We start from the raw sequence: 19,339 nt of genomic DNA on the forward strand, positions 1-19,339 counted from the left end.
TCGGGAGACCTCAGTCAGTCCGGATCGGGAACAGCATCTCCACCACCACCACACTGAGCACTGGGGCCCCCCAGGGCTGTGTGCTCAGTCCACTGCTGTTCACTCTGCTGACTCACGGGTACCTCTTGCCAGACGGGAGGAGGGTAAAGAGTTTGTGTGAGGGGTGTGTGGGGTCGTCCACAATGCTGGTTGCTTTGCGGATACAGTGTTTTTTGTAAATGTCTTTGATGGAGGGAAGAGAGACCCCAATGATCTTCTCAGCTGTCCTCACTATCCTCTGCAGGGCTTTGCGGTCCGAAACGGTGCAAGTCCCAAACCAGGCAGTGATGCAGCTGCTCAGGATGCTCTCAATAGTCCCTCTATAGAATGTAGTGAGGATGGGGGTTGGGAGATGTGCTTTCCTCAGCCTTCGAAGAAAGTAGAGACGCTGCTGGGCTTTCTTGGTGATAGAGCTGGTGTTGAGGGACCAGGTGAGGTTCTCCGCCAGGTGAACACCAAGGAATTTGGTGCTCTTGACGATCTCCACAGAGGAGCCGTCGATGTTCAGTGGAGTGTGTTCACCTTGTGCTCTCCTAAAGTCAACAACCATCTCTTTTGTTTTGTCGACATTCAGGGACAGGTTGTTGGCTCTACACCAGTTCGTCAGCCACTGCACCTCCTCTCTGTATGCTGACTCGTTGTTCTTGCTGATGAGACCCACCACGGTCGTGTCATCGGCGAACTTGACGATGTGATTCGAGCTGTGCATTGCTGCACAGTCGTGAGTCAGCAGAGTGAACAGCAGTGGACTGAGCACACAGCCCTGGGGGGCCCCAGTGCTCAGTGTGGTGGTGGTGGAGATGCTGTTCCCGATCCGGACTGACTGAGGTCTCCCAGTCAGGAAGTCCAGGATCCAGTTGCAGAGGGAGTTGTCCAGGCCCAGCAGGTTCAGCTTTCCAATCAGGTGCTGGGGAATGATTGTGTTGAATGCTGAGCTGAAATCTATGAACAGCATTTGAACGTATGAGTCCTTATTGTCTAGGTGGGTGAGGACCAGATGGAGGGTTGTGGTGATGGCATCGTCCGTTGAACGGTTTGAACGATACGCAAACTGCAGTGGGTCTAGTGAGGGGGGCAGCTGGGTCTTAATCTGCCTCATGACGAGCCTCTCGATGCACTTCATGATGATGGGTGTAAGTGCGACGGGACAGTAGTCGTTGAGGCAGGACACTGAAGACTTCTTTGGCATGGGGATGATGGTGGTGGCCTTGAAGCACGTTGGAACAACGGCGCTGCTCAGAGAGATGTTGAAGATGTCGGTAAGAACATCTGCTAGCTGGTCTGCACATCCTCTGAGCACTCTGCCAGAAAGCAGTCCTCCAGAAACAGCAATTTGTTTATTTGTGCCAGATGTGCGGATGACAACATGCAATATCAAAACGGGACTTCATACCTTATTATGAAATCGCGATCGCCAGATGAATCCAGTTCAGCCTGCTTGGGTCAATTGTCCATGACAGAGTTCATTCTATAACGTCCAGTAGCACTTGTAAGTAATTATAAATCTTGATATGTTCTCCATTGTTTACGTGAGATCTCACCTGGAAGAATTACACTTCATCGTCGTTCTTCGACAAACTATGCAATCTGAGCAGCATTCCTGTTGTAAAACTGTATATTATCTTAGATATGAAGTCTTCTAAACAGAATGGGCCCATCTCAAAGTCCAAAACTTTTTTTTTTTCTTTTTTTTTGAGATTGTAGTTTGTTGCTAATTAATTAATATATGTTGCTAAAATAACAACATATATTAATTCTGAAACTTGAGAAGTGAAGCCCAAAGTGTCTTCTTTCAAAAGATACTCCAACTGTGTCCATACTCCAGGGGAGCCAGTAGATACAGCCAGTAGATACATAAGTTGGTTAAGTAATTTAGGTGAAACTGTGATGTCATGCTCCCTCGGAATGCTCACATCATGGGCTCGGTCTTCCTAGTGACTAGGGCATAGGGATTATGAATTGGATTGGAACACACCCGTTACGTGATTTGGTCGAAGGTGGCCGTAAAATGGGGGAATCTTACTGAATGAAGTAATGAGAGCCCGTATGATAAGCGTTGACTGTACATGATGATATGCATGAATAATTATCTTAATTCCCCGATGGGGAATGCTCGGGCATGCAGACTATGAATGACAAGTGAATGAACCTTGGTCAAGTTGCCCTCATGAGATTACGCGATTGTCTGCCATACTATGAGAGTGAATGCGCTGTTGACGTAAAATACTGGCTTTTGATGTTGATGCGACTGCGTTATATTGAACAGGCAGCGTTGCAACTTTGTGATGAACAGGTAACATGGCAACGGAAGGTCTAGACCCATGACTAGATCTGAATGCATTTGATGGATATGAAAATGAATTATTTCTGATGGAAGCCGGCTGCTGCCTGAGCCGATGATTTTGCAGGATTCGTGAAGTGTGCGCTCCTTCCGCGCCGGGTCGTGCAATGCGATTGAGAGAGATCTCCGGAGTGAATGAGATATGGGTGAAGATCCGGGTTTGCAGTGTTAGCACACCGAAACAGCAATGTGATAGAAGGTGAGCGGACTTATAAAGCATTGGCTTACGTACGATTGGCTAGGAGGTACCCAGCTAATGATGTGATGATGTGTACCTGCTGGTCTTCCCGCTACAACTACGCTCCACTTCCATGAAATAACAAAAAATATAAATGCAGTCTTCTCTATCACTCTTGATATTGTCGCCCCACTTCGATTAACCCTCTGGGGTCGACGGACTCGTCCTGCTGGATATTTTCGTCATTACAGCAGAAACAACTTAAAATACTCCGTCATTTTTGGGTATACAGATAAGTGTAAGACATCATTAGAGACTATAAAGGGTCTACTTTTATTTGTGTACACTCACAATAACAACAAAATCTTGTGCTTTTGTAAAATAAAGATAATAAAAAGGGTGAGCTTTTTAGCAGTCTCTGTGTTCACAAGCATATTTCAGAAAATAGTCACAAAAATTAACTGAAACTCCGCGAATACTTCTCACATAAACATGATACATATGTCTAAAGAAAGCTTAAAATGTCTACTTTTAAATAAAACAATTCAAATTTAAAACAAATATTCTCCTGCAATATAATCTGTTTGAAACAAAGTGATGTACAGTTTTTTCTAGGCTATCTAATTATCTGTAATGTGATCCCACCCACCAGCAGAGCACGCCATTCACACGCTAATGTGCTTAGACGTCAACGCAAATGTACACGCCCCCCAACTGTAAGGTTGTAAGCACTTTTCATTCATTTTTCTGCACATTTGCAACGATATACAGACGAGAAACCTCCAGAATATTATGGAAGAGCTAACATTTTCCTCAGAAGAAGAGCGGGACTCCGATGAACGTTTGAAGCAGGTATTTAAATTGTATGCTGTATAATATAAATATGATATGTAATATGATATGATATAAAATTATATGAATGTTTAGATTATATTTTAAATAGCGTTTATGCTGCCTCATTATCATAAACAAAGCTTGTGCATGCAAATATCTGTCCAGGTGTAAATGAGTAAAATGCACTTTAAATATACCCATATTAGAGAATCATCATATTATAATGATTTCTGAAGGATCATGTGACACAGAAGACTGCACTAATGATGCTGAAAATTCAGCTTTGATCACAAATTGCATTTTACAATATATTTAAATAGAAAACTGTTCTTTTAAATTGTAAAAAGAGTTCAGAATATCAATGTTGTTTCTGTATTTTGGATCAAATAAATCCAGTCTTGGTTAGCAGAAGAGACTTCTTTTAACAGTAGTTTAGGTCTAAAATTAAGTAAAGCCTTTATGTAAAGAAAATATATAGTCAGATTACTTTTAACTTAAAACTTGATTTTTCTTGACTTCATTAAGTCTCCTCACATTCATTCTCTTTGTCACATTCCTCATTGATGGGCCCAGAGGAGGGGTCTTTTTTATCCTCAGGTGTGAATCACATAAATATTCGTGATAGTACACACCTCCTCGCATATTACCCATCAACACAATGTGTTTTACAAATGTTAAATTACTATATTGTTTTGTATGAATGAGTGATCAGGATGGTTTTCACATAATTTTGTAGCAAAAAATCTAGGCTACAAGATCCAGTTCTCAAAAGTCTTGTGGACAAATGTTTAGTATGTGTTATATTGCCTTATTTCAGTGACTTAAAATTTTAGATTTTTCAAAAACCACGCATAAACGTTATTTTCTCAGAAATACAAACCTGTACACACATGTTGCTCACAACTTATTGTAGCCCAGTTTGTGCTGAATACAGTGTTATCAGACTTGTTTATGATATGTTTTTAAGCAACTGAAAAAAGCAAAAATGTCAAGGCATGTCAAAACTTCTCCAGGGCCCAAAATACCCTCAGAGCCCAGAAGGTTAAAGAAAATTAAAGAAATAAGCCCTGCACAATGGTACAATGATCACACTCATGCTCTCCAAGAGAGAAGCTCGGTCAGGTGAGCATATTTTAGTAAACTCATAGAAAATAACCACAGCAATCCTAGATGATTATTCAGTACTATGGATAAATTGGTTAGGAATAAAGCCTCAACAGAACCAGATATTATGTCGCAGTACAAGAGTAATGACTTCATGAATTTCTTTACAGATAAAATTGAAATAATCAGTAATAAAATTGGAATTATGCAATCATCTGTCATAGCACCTCAGAAAAGTGTCTAATAATTTTCCTCACATGCAACTTCAATCCTTCTTTGTCATAGGTCATGAAGAGCTAACAAAACTTATCGAAACATCAAAAGCCACAACATGTTTGTTAGATCCTATACCAACTAAGCTCTTAAAAGAGGTATCTCCTGTAATTTCAGAACCTCTTCTTAATATTATTAACTTCTCGCTATGATTAGGACATGTCCCAAGAAACTGTAAAATGGCAGTTATCAAATCGCTTATTAAGAAGCCACAACTTGAAACTGGAGAACTGGCTAATTATAGACTGATTTCAAATCTCCCGTTTATGTCAAAAATACTAGAAAAGGTAGTATCCTCCAAAATATGTTAATTTCTACAGAGAAATAGTATATATGACAAATTTCTGACCGAAATTTTTCATATATTTTACTTATCAGAGTTAAAAATGACTTGCTCTTATCATCTGATCGCGGCTGCATTTCTCCTCTAGTGCTTTTAGATCTTAGTGCTGCATTCGACACGATAGATCATGACATTCTCTTAAATAGGCTAGAGAATTATGTTGGCATTTGTGGAGTTGCATTAGCATGGTTTAGGTCATATTTAGCAGACTGCTACCACTTTGTCTATGTAAATGAGGAATTTTCAAACCAAACAAAAGTGAAATATGGAGTGCCACATGGATCAGTTTAGGGCCTCTCCTTTTCTCCATGTATATGTTTCCCCTGGGAGATATTATCAGGAATCGTGGAATAAGTTTCCACTGCTATGCCGACGATACACAACTTTATATTTCTTCAAAACCTGAAGAGATTTCACAATTCTCGAAATATCAGAGTGTAGCAATGAAATAAAAGATTGGATGGCCAGAAAAGTCCTTCTACTCAATTCTGACAACAGAGGTACTAATTATTGGACCAAAAAACTCTAAAAATAAGCCACTACAATATAATTTGACTCTCGATGTATGTACTGTTACATCATCTTCAACAGCAAAGAACTTCAGTGTTATATTTGATACCATTCTGTCTTTTGAAAATCTAATTAGCAATGTTTGTATAACAGCATTCTTCCAACTAAGAAATATTGCTAAATTAATGCACATGCTCTCTGTTGCTGATGCTGAAAAACTAATTCATGCGTTTGTGACCTCAAGACTAGATTATTGTAATGCATTACTGGGAGGATGTCCAGCAAGATCAATAAATAAACTTCAATTGGTTTAAAATGCAGAGTGCTAACGAGAACCAAGAAATATGATAATATTAGCCCCATTTTATCATTGTGTTACATTGGCTACCTGTTAAATTCCATATTAATTTTAAAATTGTTTATTACGTACAAAGCTTTGAATGGTCTAGCTCCGCAGTACTTAAGTGACCTTCTACCACACTATATTCCAACATGTTCATTAAGATCGCAAAATTCTGGCCTGTTAATAGTTACTAGAATATCAAAATCCCCAAAAGGAGGTAGATCCTTTTCATATTTGGCTCCTAAACTATGGAATAGTCTCCCTAACACTGTTCGAGATGCAGACACACTCCCTCAGTTTAAGTCTAGACTAGACTAGACATCTATTTAGCCAGGCATACACCTAATTTATCCTCCAACCCACAATTAGGCTGCTTTACTTTTACCTGCCAGAACCAGAAACCATAAACTTTGATCATGATTTATAACATAGATGCTAAATTGAATAGCATCTATGCTTATATTATTTTATTTGTTTCCCTGTCTCAACCTCCTATCCTGAGGTCACCAGAAGCAGCTGGATCCAGCACCATTCCTGCTTCGTGTTGGACTCCACTGCTACGTGTCGCTGAATGATGATGACTAAATGCAGCCCGGGCCAGCCAAACATCCCTTCAGTCTATTATGATGGACTTTAGAGAATTAACTGATGCCAACTCCAACCATAAGACATGGAATACATCATATGCCATTGTCTGAACCTTGGATTTAGGATGGACCACACCGAACCTCACCGAAATTACCGGCCAGGTGAACTGCGTTTCACATCCCTGATCTCTGCCTGCATCACCTTGGTCTATTGATGGACTACGATCTTGAAATAGAATGCATAGACTAACAATTTCCAACAAAAGCCTTCGTCGGCCAGTTAACAAGGACAATTGCATCTATGTGGACTTCTGCAGTTGATCCGGGATGGACTTCAAGGACATTGGTCATTAATCTTGCGGTTCAGACAGAATCGATGTTTAGACACTGACCCTTAACACCTACTTAGTTTAATAATTTTAAACCATGACTTTAACTACACATAAGTAATATTTACATTATATTCATGATGTTAGCCAGAGGGGAACTGGCCTCCACAGCGAGTCTGGTTTCTCTCAAGGTTATTTTTCTCCATTAATCAACATCTTATGGAGTTTTGTGTTCCTTGCCACAGTCGCCTTCAGCTTGCTCACCTGGGTTATTAATACAATTATTATTTAATTAATTATTTTTAAACATGATTAACAATTGTATTTTATCTAATTACATAATGATGATTCATCGACATTATAGACAATACAGTTTTATCGTTCTTTAATGTCTGATCTTCTGTAAAGCTGCTTTGAAATGATGTGAGTTGTGAAAGGCACTATACAAATACAATTTACTTGACAAGACAGAAATCAATTCAGTTGATTTCTGTCTAATTCAGGTATTACCAATTCAGGTAATTTACCAGCCTTAAATTATCCTGATAGTACACGCTGCTTGTAAGAGGTCTGCTCCTGCAGAACTGTGGCTTCCTGTCCTGGGATGAATTTCTTTGATTAGGGTGTTCAACATTGAAATGTTGGTCAACATCTGAGGTAACCAGCTTTGGACCCAGGACACTGAGGGCTCCTTGCACTTCAATGTCCTGGAACCTGCACTTAAGATTGCTCCTCAGGATGCAGATGTAAGGTTTGAGGACCTTGAATTTTTATAAATTTTTCAGTTCAAGGGAAAATAAATCTTAAAATTTTAAAGAAAGTATGTATTTACTTCTCTGACGAATCTGGCCCACAGCTCTTCCCAGGGGCATGCCTGGTTTCCATGTACCCTCCTGCTCCCCCTCACCGGCAATGCTGAATGCCCAAGTCCTTCTGGGTCATCCAGGTCTTGAAGGCGAGCAATATATGATCTGGAGAGTTGGGTCTCACCTGCCTCCTGAATGCAACTCAGAATATCAAGTGTGACTGGAACCTAAATGTGGAAAAAGACAGAAATATTATAGATCACATAATGCAATAATGAGCATCATTCATCAAATGCATCCTTTTGTAATCTACCTGCTGTTTTATGTGGAGAAAGTTCACTGAAATCTACTCTCTGAAACACCTTAGACAGCATTGATATGTGGGGCAACAGATCTGCTTGAAGGTAAAGGGCAGCCACAAAGTGGTATGTGGCACAGAAGGTGTACAGGCCTTTGGCCACTGGATACTTATTTGTGCTCGCCTCCCTTGCATGAGCAGCCGCCTTTATCTTTCACTTCCTACCATCAAGTAGAAACACTGGTAAGTATAAAATAAATAATATGATTACACTACAATAGTATTAATAAAATTGGTGAAAATGCACCTTAACTTCCAAGTCGCTTACACCGAGAGTGTTTGCGGCAGATCTCGGGAGTGGTCCCTGAAGGTAGCCATATATCTGACAGCATTTGAGGCATCTTTGCATGCCAGTGATAGTCTGTGAGCAGCACATGCTACAGAAACCAGCTCTGGAAGTCTGTGAGCTGCTTTGTCACTCCATTTACATGACCCAGTTTTAAGATGTACATTTAGAGTTGGGGGTGTAATTTTTGTAAATCTTTTGTTAAATGTAGGCCTATAAAGCCCTTTGAGAATGTAACTGTGATTAAGGGCTATACAAATCAACTTGATTAGTGTTAAATAACAGCTGACAATGCAAATTTAACACAATCTACCAGATTTAACAATAAACTCCATACCCAACATCACCACTGCACCGTCTGTCCCGAGTCCATAGAGCCGATCTACTGGGAGCTCCTTCTTCTGTAGTACACTCTTGACATCACCAGGTCAAGGAAATGGTTAAAAACACACCCCTCTTTATCCACGTGTCTAAAATAAAATTAATAGGTTTTCACACATAATAATACATATCACCTATGCCTAAATCTTTATTTAAATATGCAGCATTCCTTCAAAAATACCCCACCTAACTCCAGCTGGCGGCTTGTGGACACATCTGTCATTTCGTCAACCTCTAGGCTGATTTCTTGAGATGACCTTATCTCTTCCACATTAGGCAACTCTACTATCTGTGCAAGGATCTCCAGCATTTCATCAACTATTCTGTGTGATTGGTAATTGTTTCTTTGATGCACCTGAGAAAAGGAAGTAATTTAACATTTTGCTAGGTCTATGGTTAAAGTTCTTAGTTTGCAAGCATTAATTTGTAATAGGTTTATTTATAGGTAGGTTTAGTAATCACAACCCAAAAGCTGAGATAGACTTACAGTTTAGGGTAGTTGGTGTGGTGAGCAATGTCATTCTTTACTAGCCAGAAAAGTAATTTGAATCCCCCTATGATGGCCTCATGCTTGATAATAACGGTGTGCTCAAAAGCCTGCATCACTGAGTAGCCTAGACCAAGGGCAAATAAATAATTCATTATATAGGCCAAACATGGTTAATAGGTTGCAGAAATGAGATAAACATAAAAAAAGCATATGCCTGATGCAAGTGAGGCCTGCTTCTTTATATTATATTGATGAGGGTCTGAGGAGATGTGGAGCGCAACATTATCCTTGTGGAACACAAGAGCCCCAACTTCTATGAAAGCCAATTTTAAAGGGCCTTTCTTTACTGGAGGCTTGTGTTGCCTGCACACTCGCACAAACATTTCTTAAAAAAATGGTGTTAAATCTTTAAAAAATATTTTTTATTACAAATCTGCTTTGGGAACGATAATACCCACGGTTGTCTGGACCCCTTAGAGTTGTAGTTGTGCTCACAAGAGTGCGAGAGGTCTCAGACATGACCTTGTGATGTAGACTCAAGTACATAAGAGCCCTACTGGCATGAACATCCAAACTATAGAATCTTATGAATGTATGTGGAGAGGACCAGCCTGCCGCATTACAAACATGTTAACGAGGGACACCTCTGGCCAAAGCTTTAGAGGAGGAAAACCCTCTGGTTGAGTGAGCCCTGATACCTACTGGCAAAGCTTGACCGCGCATCTCGTAGGCCAGGGCAATAGCATCTCTCACCCAATGTGACATAGTTTGCTTGGTGGCGGCCACCCCTTTGTTACGGCCCCCATGACAAACAAATAGTTGCCCTGATTTACGCCACTGGCTAGAGTGGTGGACATAAGTCTGAAGGGCACGGACTGGACACAGTCCGTGAAGTCTTTCCTGCTCCGGCATGGTAAACAGCGGGAAGCAGAAGGATTCGAGATGTACAGTCACGAAAGGAACCTTAGGCAGGTAGTCAGGATGAGGGTGTAATATTGCTTTAGCCATTCCTGGAGCAAAATCTAAGCAGGATGGCAAGACAGACAGAGCCTGCAGATCCCCAATTCTTTTTAGAGAAGTTATTGCCATAAGAAAAACCATTTTGAGAGTCAGAAGTTTATCAGACGCTGACTCTAGAGGTTCAAAGGGGGTCTCAACCAGACCCTCAAGGACTATTGCAAAGTCCCATGATGGGATCCTAGTCCTAGCAGGAGGTCTCAATCCCATGGCTCAACGAGCGAAGCAAGCGAGCAGAGGATGTTTCCCCAATGGCATCCCGTCAATCAAGGCGTGGCAAGCCGATAGAGCAGCCACATAAACTCTGAGAGTGCCGTGGCATGTGCCTGCTAAGTTTTCCTGCAGAAAGTCCAGAACTGAAGCAATCTGGCAGTTAAGCCGACCTGCATTATGTGCACTGCACCATCTTTCAAAGACACCCCATTTATTGGCAGTATTCTAGTAGAGGGAGCCCTGGCACTTAGAATGCGACTTAGAATTTCCACTCTCCATCGGTATTTCCCATCTGGACTGTAAATCTGCTCCCTATTCAGGCATCCAGGGATATAAGCTGCTCTGATTAACAGTAGTTTACCCTGGGCCCAAAGGACAATCTGCCATGCCAGTCTGTTCAGCTGGCGTAGACCTCCTTGATGGTTTGTGTAAGAGGCTACCGCTGTGTTGTCCACCCGCACCAAGACATGGCAGCCATGGGAGGCGTCTGTCATTAGGAACTTGCGACGGCAGGACACACTTAGAGTGGGACCCAAAGTGAGGAACCGGGGTCTGAACACATAGAAAAGGGTACGTAGCATGTGACGCGTAACCCTTGTCAGCCTTAGGGGACTGGCCCTTGGATGAAATCCCCTGGCTTTGAGCCACAACTGAAACGGTCTCTTGTGCAAAATGCCCAAGGGGAGAGGAGTCATTGATACTGACGAACAGTGCAACCTTGGCCTAGCCTGACCTTGCTCAGGGTGTTCTGAATGGACTCGATTAGAGCGGTAGACAATTGTGCCCGCATTGTGATCGAATTCCATACGATCCCCAGATAGGTAGTTTTCTGAGTGGGAGAGATAACTCTTTTCTTGGCATTGAGCCTCAACCCCAGAGAAACCAGATGAGCTCAGATGATATGAGTGGTGGTGGCGTAGTGGCTAAAGCACAGGGCTGTTAATCAGAAGGTCGCTGGTTCGAACCCCACGGCCACCACCATTGTGTCCTTGAGCAAGGCACTTAACTCCAGGTTGCTCCGGGGGATTGTCCCTGTAATAATTGCACTGTAAGTCGCTTTGGATAAAAGCATCTGCCAAATGCATAAAAATGTAAAATGATATCCCTGTGCTGCAATGCCAGTTCTTGTGACTGTGCTAGTATCAGCCAGTCATCTATGTAATTGAGAATGCAGATGCCCCTGAGTCGCAATGGAGCCAGTGCTGTATCCATGCATTCAGTGAATTTGCGGGGTGATAAGGATAGATCGAATGGAAGAACCCGATATTGGTAAGCTTCGCCCCCGAAAGCGAACCTCAGGAACTTGCTGTGATGTGGCAGACTTTCTATATGAAAGTGCGTGTCCATGAGATCAATTGTGACCTTTGAAACACGACTATCTTGACGGTTAGCATCTTGAACTTGAACGCCCTCTGAGCGATTCAAGCCTCAAAGGTCTAAAATTGGACACATCCCTCCATCCTTCTTGGGGATCAGGAAGTATCACTGTAGTAACTTGACTTTCTCTCTGGAAGGGGAACATGTTCTATGGCCCCTTTGACCAAGAGATTTGCAGTTCTTCCCACAGTAGACATGCTTGTTCTGGTTTCACAGTAGTGGGAACCACGCCATTGAAACGCGGAGGTCGGCAAACAAATTTAATTCTGTAGCCTTTTTCTACTGTTCTTAGGGCCCTCATAGAAACACCTGGCAGTAGTTTCCACGCTGCCAGATTCTCTGAGATGGCTTTTTGCCCTTTTTTTTTATTCTGACACTTCCTGTTGAGGGGATGTCGAGTGTCCCATGTCCTGGGCTATGGCAGGAAGCAACGGAACACCCAACATTTAGCCGGAAACCACTAAATCCCGAAACGCCAGAGGCGGCGGGAATGGAGCAGTTTCTTGGGGGTATCGAGAGGGCATAGGTGGATCTTTGACACGACCCATCCCATGGGGGCGCTACCCCCACGGCTGGGCGCAAGACTGTCAGAGCTTTCTCTTCTTAGAGATGACGGTCCTGAGGTCTTGCTTTGGGGGCTGCTGAGGGCGACGAGCTCTGTGAGGGGGAACGCGAGTTGCCACGCTCTGTTTTTGAGCCTACTTTCTAGAAGGGTAGGGCTGGGTGGCCAGCGGCCCCTCCCCCTGAGTGCGGCAAGGGAGGAATTGACAGAAGGCTTTCTCATGGCTTTTCGCCTCCTGGAACCTGGTGATAACCTTGTTCATGGCATCACAAAATAGGCCAGAATTGGAAACCTGTGCATCGTGGAGGAACACTTTGTTCCTGTCCTTGATGCCCAAAAGGTTTAGCCATAAATGTCTTTCTGAGCTGACCAAAGCAGCCATAGACCGGCCAATGTCGAGAGTCATCTGTTTGTTCACCCGGAGAGACAGATCTGTGGCATGACGAAGTCCTTCAGCAGGTCAGACTGGTACGTCTGCAACACTGCCATTGTGTGCAGGGCAGCACCAGCCTGACCTGCTGCCTGATAAGCTTTTCCCACAAGCGTGGAGGTGGTCTTGCACTGCTTTGTGGGGAGAGTGGGTCTCTTAAGAGATAATGCCGAGCCAGGCGAGAGATAACCCGCAAGTGTCTCTTCTACCGGCGTCATCGTGGAATACCCCCGTGTCTCTTTGAGGGTGCGAAGACACGGGAAGTATAAGGATTCCTCCATGAATGAGAAAACTCGTTATGGAGGTCAACAAAGTAAGGGACTGATATAGCGTTCCCTTCCTATTTTCTGAAATTTTCAGAAATCTGTCTTCTAGTTTAGAGCATTTGGGGGTATCTTGTTCGCGTAGCCAGTCTAACTATAGCCTGGCCACAGCCCGAGTAACCACCTCGAGTAATTCCTCAGCCACTTTGTTATTGTGCGTGGAATGTTCAGAGGTGGGTAGCTCAAAGTCCGCAGACTCATGAGAAGGACCAGCTGGATCTGGGGAGAGAGCGAGCGATAGGGACGGGCCTGTCTCGCACCCGCCCCACCCTAACGCAAGAGCAGCATGCTCTTCCCCCAAACACACAAAACAAAGAGTGTCCGTTTCAGCCATAGAGTGTAAACACGGGAACACACACAGCTTGCTTTGCTTCACACTCATTCTTGGAAAGGAGAAAAGGTTTTCTGCACACTGCCTAACAAATTCTAACTCCTAACAGAGGAAAAGAAAGTTCTGACAGCTTGAGAAGCACAACACACAGAGTGGTCTGAAGACAAAAGATCTGACGATGCACCTGTGGCACATTTATTTATAGCCCCTGTACCGGCGGAGGCTATAAATTCTAGTCAGTTTCATTGCATGTTGCACACATTTACAGCTGGTCACTCCTAAATATGTTTCCAAAGCGCTAAATCTGCACAGCATCAAAGTGTAGCTTTTTGATAGGGAACAAGCTTGAATCTTACCGGTCACTGCATTTCGTTTCATTGTTGACTCTAATTGTAATTTCACATCAAATGAATGGACACATGTAATTATTGAGGCTCATGCATTTATTTATTGCCATTTCACGTTAAATGCTAACATTGGCTAAGTGCTGTGTGTCTCTCTTCCTCATCCTCATGCCGTATTCTCTTAAAATATTTTTGAATACTTATATCTGCTAAGTAAATTCATTAAAAATAAGTAGTCTAACCTTAGCTAGTTTCTCTGTCTTTGTAACTACCGAGATGACGATGAGTCTGCATACAGAAGGGAGGTTGAACAGCTGGCTCAAAACGTTCAAAACGGTGGAGATGATTGTGGAATTTAGGAGGAACACCCCAACACTGACCCCCTCACCATTCTAAACAGCACTGTGGCAGCAGTGGAGTCATTCAGATTCCTGGGCACTACCATCTCACAGGACCTGAAGTGTGTGACACACATTGATTCCATTGTGAAAAAGGGCCAGCAGAGGTTGTACTTCCTTCACCAGCTGAGGAAGTTCAACCTGCCACAGGCGCTGCTGATTCATTTCTACTCAGCAGTCATTGAGTCTGTCCTCTGCACTTCAATAACTGTCTGGTTTGGTTCAGCTACAGACAACAGAAGACTACAAAGGACCCCCCCCTCAAACTGGCACTTCTCTTTATCCCCCTTCTGGCTGATAAGATTTCCTCATCACACTCCTCCATCGCCCGACTCAGGACGGGGAAACACCCCGACATGATGCACTCTGGAAGGTGACAGCTCACTCCTCCCCCGGCGGATGGCTGCGAGTTCTCCAGCCCCTGGCAGATGGAACCGCTCTTCCCCTTCTTTGGCGGACAGCAGCGGTTCCTCCGGCACTCAGCAGCTGGCAGCGAAGCCTCTGTCCCCAGGCAGATGGTCGTGGCTGCTCAGCTTTTTTTGCAGACGGCAGCGGCAAGGACTCTACGACAGCACATCCCTCCTCCCTCCCGGATTTCAGCACGACTGTAACCATATAAGGATGGGCAAGGAGGAGGCGGGAACCAGCTGAACAATCAACATAAAGGTTTAATGATAAATTAACTTAAAACAAATAAACGTACTGACATGCAGCACAGGCAAGTGCGTCTCTCTCCCTCTCGAAATAGCACTCCCGGCTCTTCTTTATCCCCCTCCCGACTGATTAGCCTGATGTCCTCACGGCATGGCCCGCCCTCCTTCTCGTCACTATCAGCCTACATAACCATAGTGGAAAGCACCATCGGCTATCCCTCCCCCTTTCTTTCACTCTCACTAGCAAAGTCAGCACCCCCCCGCAACACAGTAGGATTGTGAACTGTTGTTTAGCAATGGAAAAGCTGTACAAGAATGGCAACACTTGCTGCTGCTGAAAAGTATACTTAAAGTTACACTTTGGCAAATAGAAGCGATGTTAATCCTGACGAGTGCCACTTTAAACACAGGTAATTCTAAAAGTGATCTCTCTGTTTCTCTCTTTCGCTCACACACACCCGCACGCACTACCTTGTTACTCCAATGCTGTAAAGCAGCACATCCTCCATTTCTAGCAACGAAGGCTTGAGCTGTATCAAAGCTAGATACACTTGAGCAGTACAACAGTTTCTATATCATCTGAAATATCTGTGAAAAGCACCCTCGCTCCCACCCTTCCCCCTCTCACACACACACACTCCCAAACACATGGACACATACGTATTACTCAAACACTTACCTGCGAGCGGAAAAACAGCCATCATGTCAGCGCACACTTGCATCTCATTGGGTTGAAAACAGTTGTTAATGTTTACAATAGAAATATGGCGACACTCGCTGCTGCTGAGAAGTGTGCTTAAACCTACATCTTGGCAATTTTGAAGCGATGTTACTTATGACGAGACAAATGTAATCTCAGAAGCAATCTCTCTCAGTTTCTGAGTTTCTATCAATCCCTCAAAAACGAACTTGTGCACAAACTCTCACACACACAGACAAACGCACTGTAACAGTCACTGCCTGTCACATGTTTATTTGTTTTCATTTTCAGTGCTATGTTCATCCCATCCACTAGGGGGCACCAGTAGCACCTCTACCTTATAGATAAAAGAGGAAGTAGGAGAGTAAGAGGTAGATTCAGTTTGAGTAACCACATGGTATCTGCTGTTCTTAATGGTAATCCTGGTCTGAGAAACGTTAAGATTGCTGCTCAACCGTGAGTTTGTAGTTCTTATTTCATCTTGTGTATGCTTTGGTAAAAGAACTTGTAAAGATGTTAATGAGTTGTTTTCTGTTATAGAGGATTTTTGTATTACCCGTGACTTACATAGCCCTTGAGTGCTGGATTGGGTGTTTGCTTGGGTGCATGAGGGCAACTGCCCAAGGACTTTATTCAAAGAATCCCGGGCTGCAACCAGAAGGACAAATACTTCATTTCATCAGTTACTACCATTCCCAGATAAGACTGTTAATTCTAAAGACTGCTCACTTCATCATACACCCAAACAAACAAAATATCACAGAAGAAAAGTCCTGGTGGGAGTGGATGAATGCGAAATGCCCCATAAAAGATGTTGACAGATAATGAGTCGATGTACACTCTTCTCATTTCAGAAATGTTATGGTGACAACAATAAAACTCATAAATGCATATATGTATATATATACAGATCTGTGCAAAAGTTTTAGGCACTTGTGAAAAATGTTGCATAGTGAGGATGTCTTCAAAAATAATTAAATAAATAGTTTTCATTTATCACTTAATCTCATACAAAGTCAGTTAAACATAAAAAGTTGAATCAATATTCGGTGTGACCACCTTTGCCTTTAAAACAGCCCCAATTCTCCTAGATACACCTGGACACAGTTTTTCTTGGTTGTTGGCAGATCGGATGTTCAAGCTTCTTGGAGAATTCTCCACAGTTCTTCTATATATTTAGGCTGTCTCAGTTGCTTCTGTCTTATCATGTAATCTCAGGCTGACATGATGTTTAGTAGGGGACTCTGTAGGGGACATGACATCTGTTGCAGGGATCCATGTTCTTCTATTCTTATTTCCATTTGCAAAAGTAATGTCTGGAAGTCTAACATTTATATTTCCTATTGACACACTAAAGCTGAATATATAAATAACCATCTTAAGACAAATGTTTTTGTGAAACATCTTAAGTGCCAAAGACATTTGCACAGCACTGTATATATATATTATGTATTGCTTGATTAAGAAAATAAAAAGTTGTGAAGAATTAGCACTGTTATATCCATCTAAAAATGTTTATACTGCATATTATCCCCACCACAAACCTAAATTGTTCAGGGGCCCCTAAAATAGTTAGGGGAAAATGGAGTGCTACACCCCAGCACAAGCTCCACTCTTAAGTTTCTGCACGTCTCTGTTCTGTTTGTATGGTATTAGTGTATTACACAGGTGTTTTCAGAGCGGTTTTGTGCTTCACACCTTATCATAAAGTGTACAAAAATTTTAAGAGGACTTAAGTTAGCTAGCGTTTTTTTTATTTGCTGATAAACATGGGCAAAAAATGTACTTTGTAATTTGAACCGTAATATGATTAAAAAAAATTATATTTCGACCAAAACAATCACACAATTTTTTTTTTTATAATTGCAATAGGATTTTTTGTCCAAGTCGTATCGCCCTTCTTCCACATTTTTGAGAGCAAGACAGTTCCCATCAGATAATTGAGTGAAAAGCAGTTTTTATTTACTACATGAAATCACAAGTTCACCCCACAATGCACTTGTGTGTTCTGCCATCATATCACTTTGTTCTGCGGAACACAGAGTGTTTGGAGCTGACAGTCTCAGTCACCATTCACTTGCATATGTTTTCCATCAATGAAAGAGAATGGGGACTGAGTCAGTTGGGTTTGGAACACATGAAGGTGAGTGAATAACGACACCCGTTGATCTCTGTTGTTGTTTATATGATGTAGGTGAGGCCGGTGAATGGTGAACTCTGGTCTGTTGAAGCCATCAGCTGGTTTAAAAGTAAAGTGCAGAACAAGACTCTGTATGCCAGACTTTACCCACAATCAGCTGAAGTTTCTGTGGAGCTCTTCATGCAGAAGGGAAAGATTGGTGCCATGAGGTAAGGCTGTGAAGTATTTTACAGGTCAATTTCAAATGGAAATGCCAATCAGCGCTCTTCCTCCCTGAGGAGAACGTCTTGATTTGTTTGTGTTTGATTCCATTAGGAGAGGCGACTCACTGTCGGTCAGACTGGTCCAGCATGGATTTGCCCGATATGAGCTTCAGAAGCGTAAGATATTGACAACAAGTGAGTGGACCTGTTGAAATGTCATGGATACATAAAGGACTTCAGTTGTGTACAGTAACAGTGAACATATTCTCCAGGTCATGTCCAACCGCAAACAAAACTGCAGTCCTTAGAGTGGGAGAAGTATCTGATTTCCTGTTACTGTCACAACAGGAAATGATGTCACAGCATCTTTTTACAGCCTCTGGGGACTGTTGTGAAGAGAAGTTTACACACAGCAGTGTGTCCGAGACAGGATTTCTATTGTTCTTTAGTAGAAGAAGCTTCTTAACATTTCAAGGAACTGAAGTTACACAGATTCTCTTTTTTTTATTCAGAATTTGTATGTGATGTTCAAAGTAGTCGCATGTGCTTTAGTTTGTGTCGTTTAAAAGGTTTGCGTTACGGAAAACATTCAGTGATGTGTGTAAAATGTGCTGATTTTTGTTGAAAACGTTCTCTGTCAGAATTGTTGAGAAGATTGTTTGAGTTTCTCTTGATGTGTGATTGAAGTCTGTATAGAACGGGTCAGTGTGAGAGTGTTTCGGAGCTTACAGTCTTACATTCCAACTGGTCATTCATCATAACTTCAAACGTTTTCTTTTCTGATGTGTGTTGAACATTGTGCAATATAAATGTAACATTCATTCATTGCTGTTTTGCAAAGTCTACTGATTGAAATATGTCTCAAAGGTAACTTTATCTAGATGACTGTGCGATGAGGTTTTGTCAAAATTGTGAGAATGACTTGCGATCAATTCAAGAATGAGTTGAAATGCAAAAGTGTGAAGTTTATATATTTGTGACGGATTTACATTATAGACATTAAACTACTAGCTATTATTACAAAATGACCAAGTATTTGATTTGATTTCTTTTGCATTTATCAAACTGCAGCTGCTTTGAGAGACATTTATTGAAAATGTTTTTTTACTTTTATGACTGCTCGAGTAGATTAGGTGTGAGTGTTCGGTTGAACTTCTTTTTGAAATGTAGTTTCATTTGGGAAAATGACAATAAAAGCTGCTTTGTCATCTTGTTGCATCATTTAGCTCTACTTCTCTTTTCCAGTCGGGGGAGATTCAGCTGGTCAATTATATGAACCAGGATGCTTTCCTGCCACAGATGCCAGTGAACTTGCGATGAACGTCAGTTCGTGTGTCATGACACCGTGCACTAGTCTGTCTTAAATCTCTAAAGCATAATGCTGTTCTGATGAATAGCAAATGTGATATTGTTTTTAAGCACCAATCTAGAAAATACAATGCAGGC

General features: G+C 42.2%; 1 protein-coding gene across 1 annotated transcript in view; it reads left to right on the forward strand.

Moving 5' to 3' along the window:
* LOC127663491 (uncharacterized) overlaps positions 1 to 19,084 on the forward strand; it is a 49,622-nt gene extending 30,538 nt beyond the window's left edge. Inside the window, exons 5-7 of the mRNA XM_052155090.1 lie at positions 17,745 to 17,899; positions 18,006 to 18,088; positions 18,166 to 19,084. Of these exons, the coding sequence (XP_052011050.1) occupies positions 17,745 to 17,899; positions 18,006 to 18,088; positions 18,166 to 18,248 (321 nt within the window). The 3' untranslated portion in view covers positions 18,249 to 19,084. The remainder of the gene's footprint in view (positions 1 to 17,744; positions 17,900 to 18,005; positions 18,089 to 18,165) is intronic.
* The last annotated feature ends 255 nt before the right edge of the window (positions 19,085 to 19,339 follow it).

The sequence above is a fragment of the Xyrauchen texanus genome, chromosome 23 (genome assembly GCF_025860055.1).
Source record: "Xyrauchen texanus isolate HMW12.3.18 chromosome 23, RBS_HiC_50CHRs, whole genome shotgun sequence".
NCBI classification, from domain to species: domain Eukaryota; kingdom Metazoa; phylum Chordata; class Actinopteri; order Cypriniformes; family Catostomidae; genus Xyrauchen; species Xyrauchen texanus.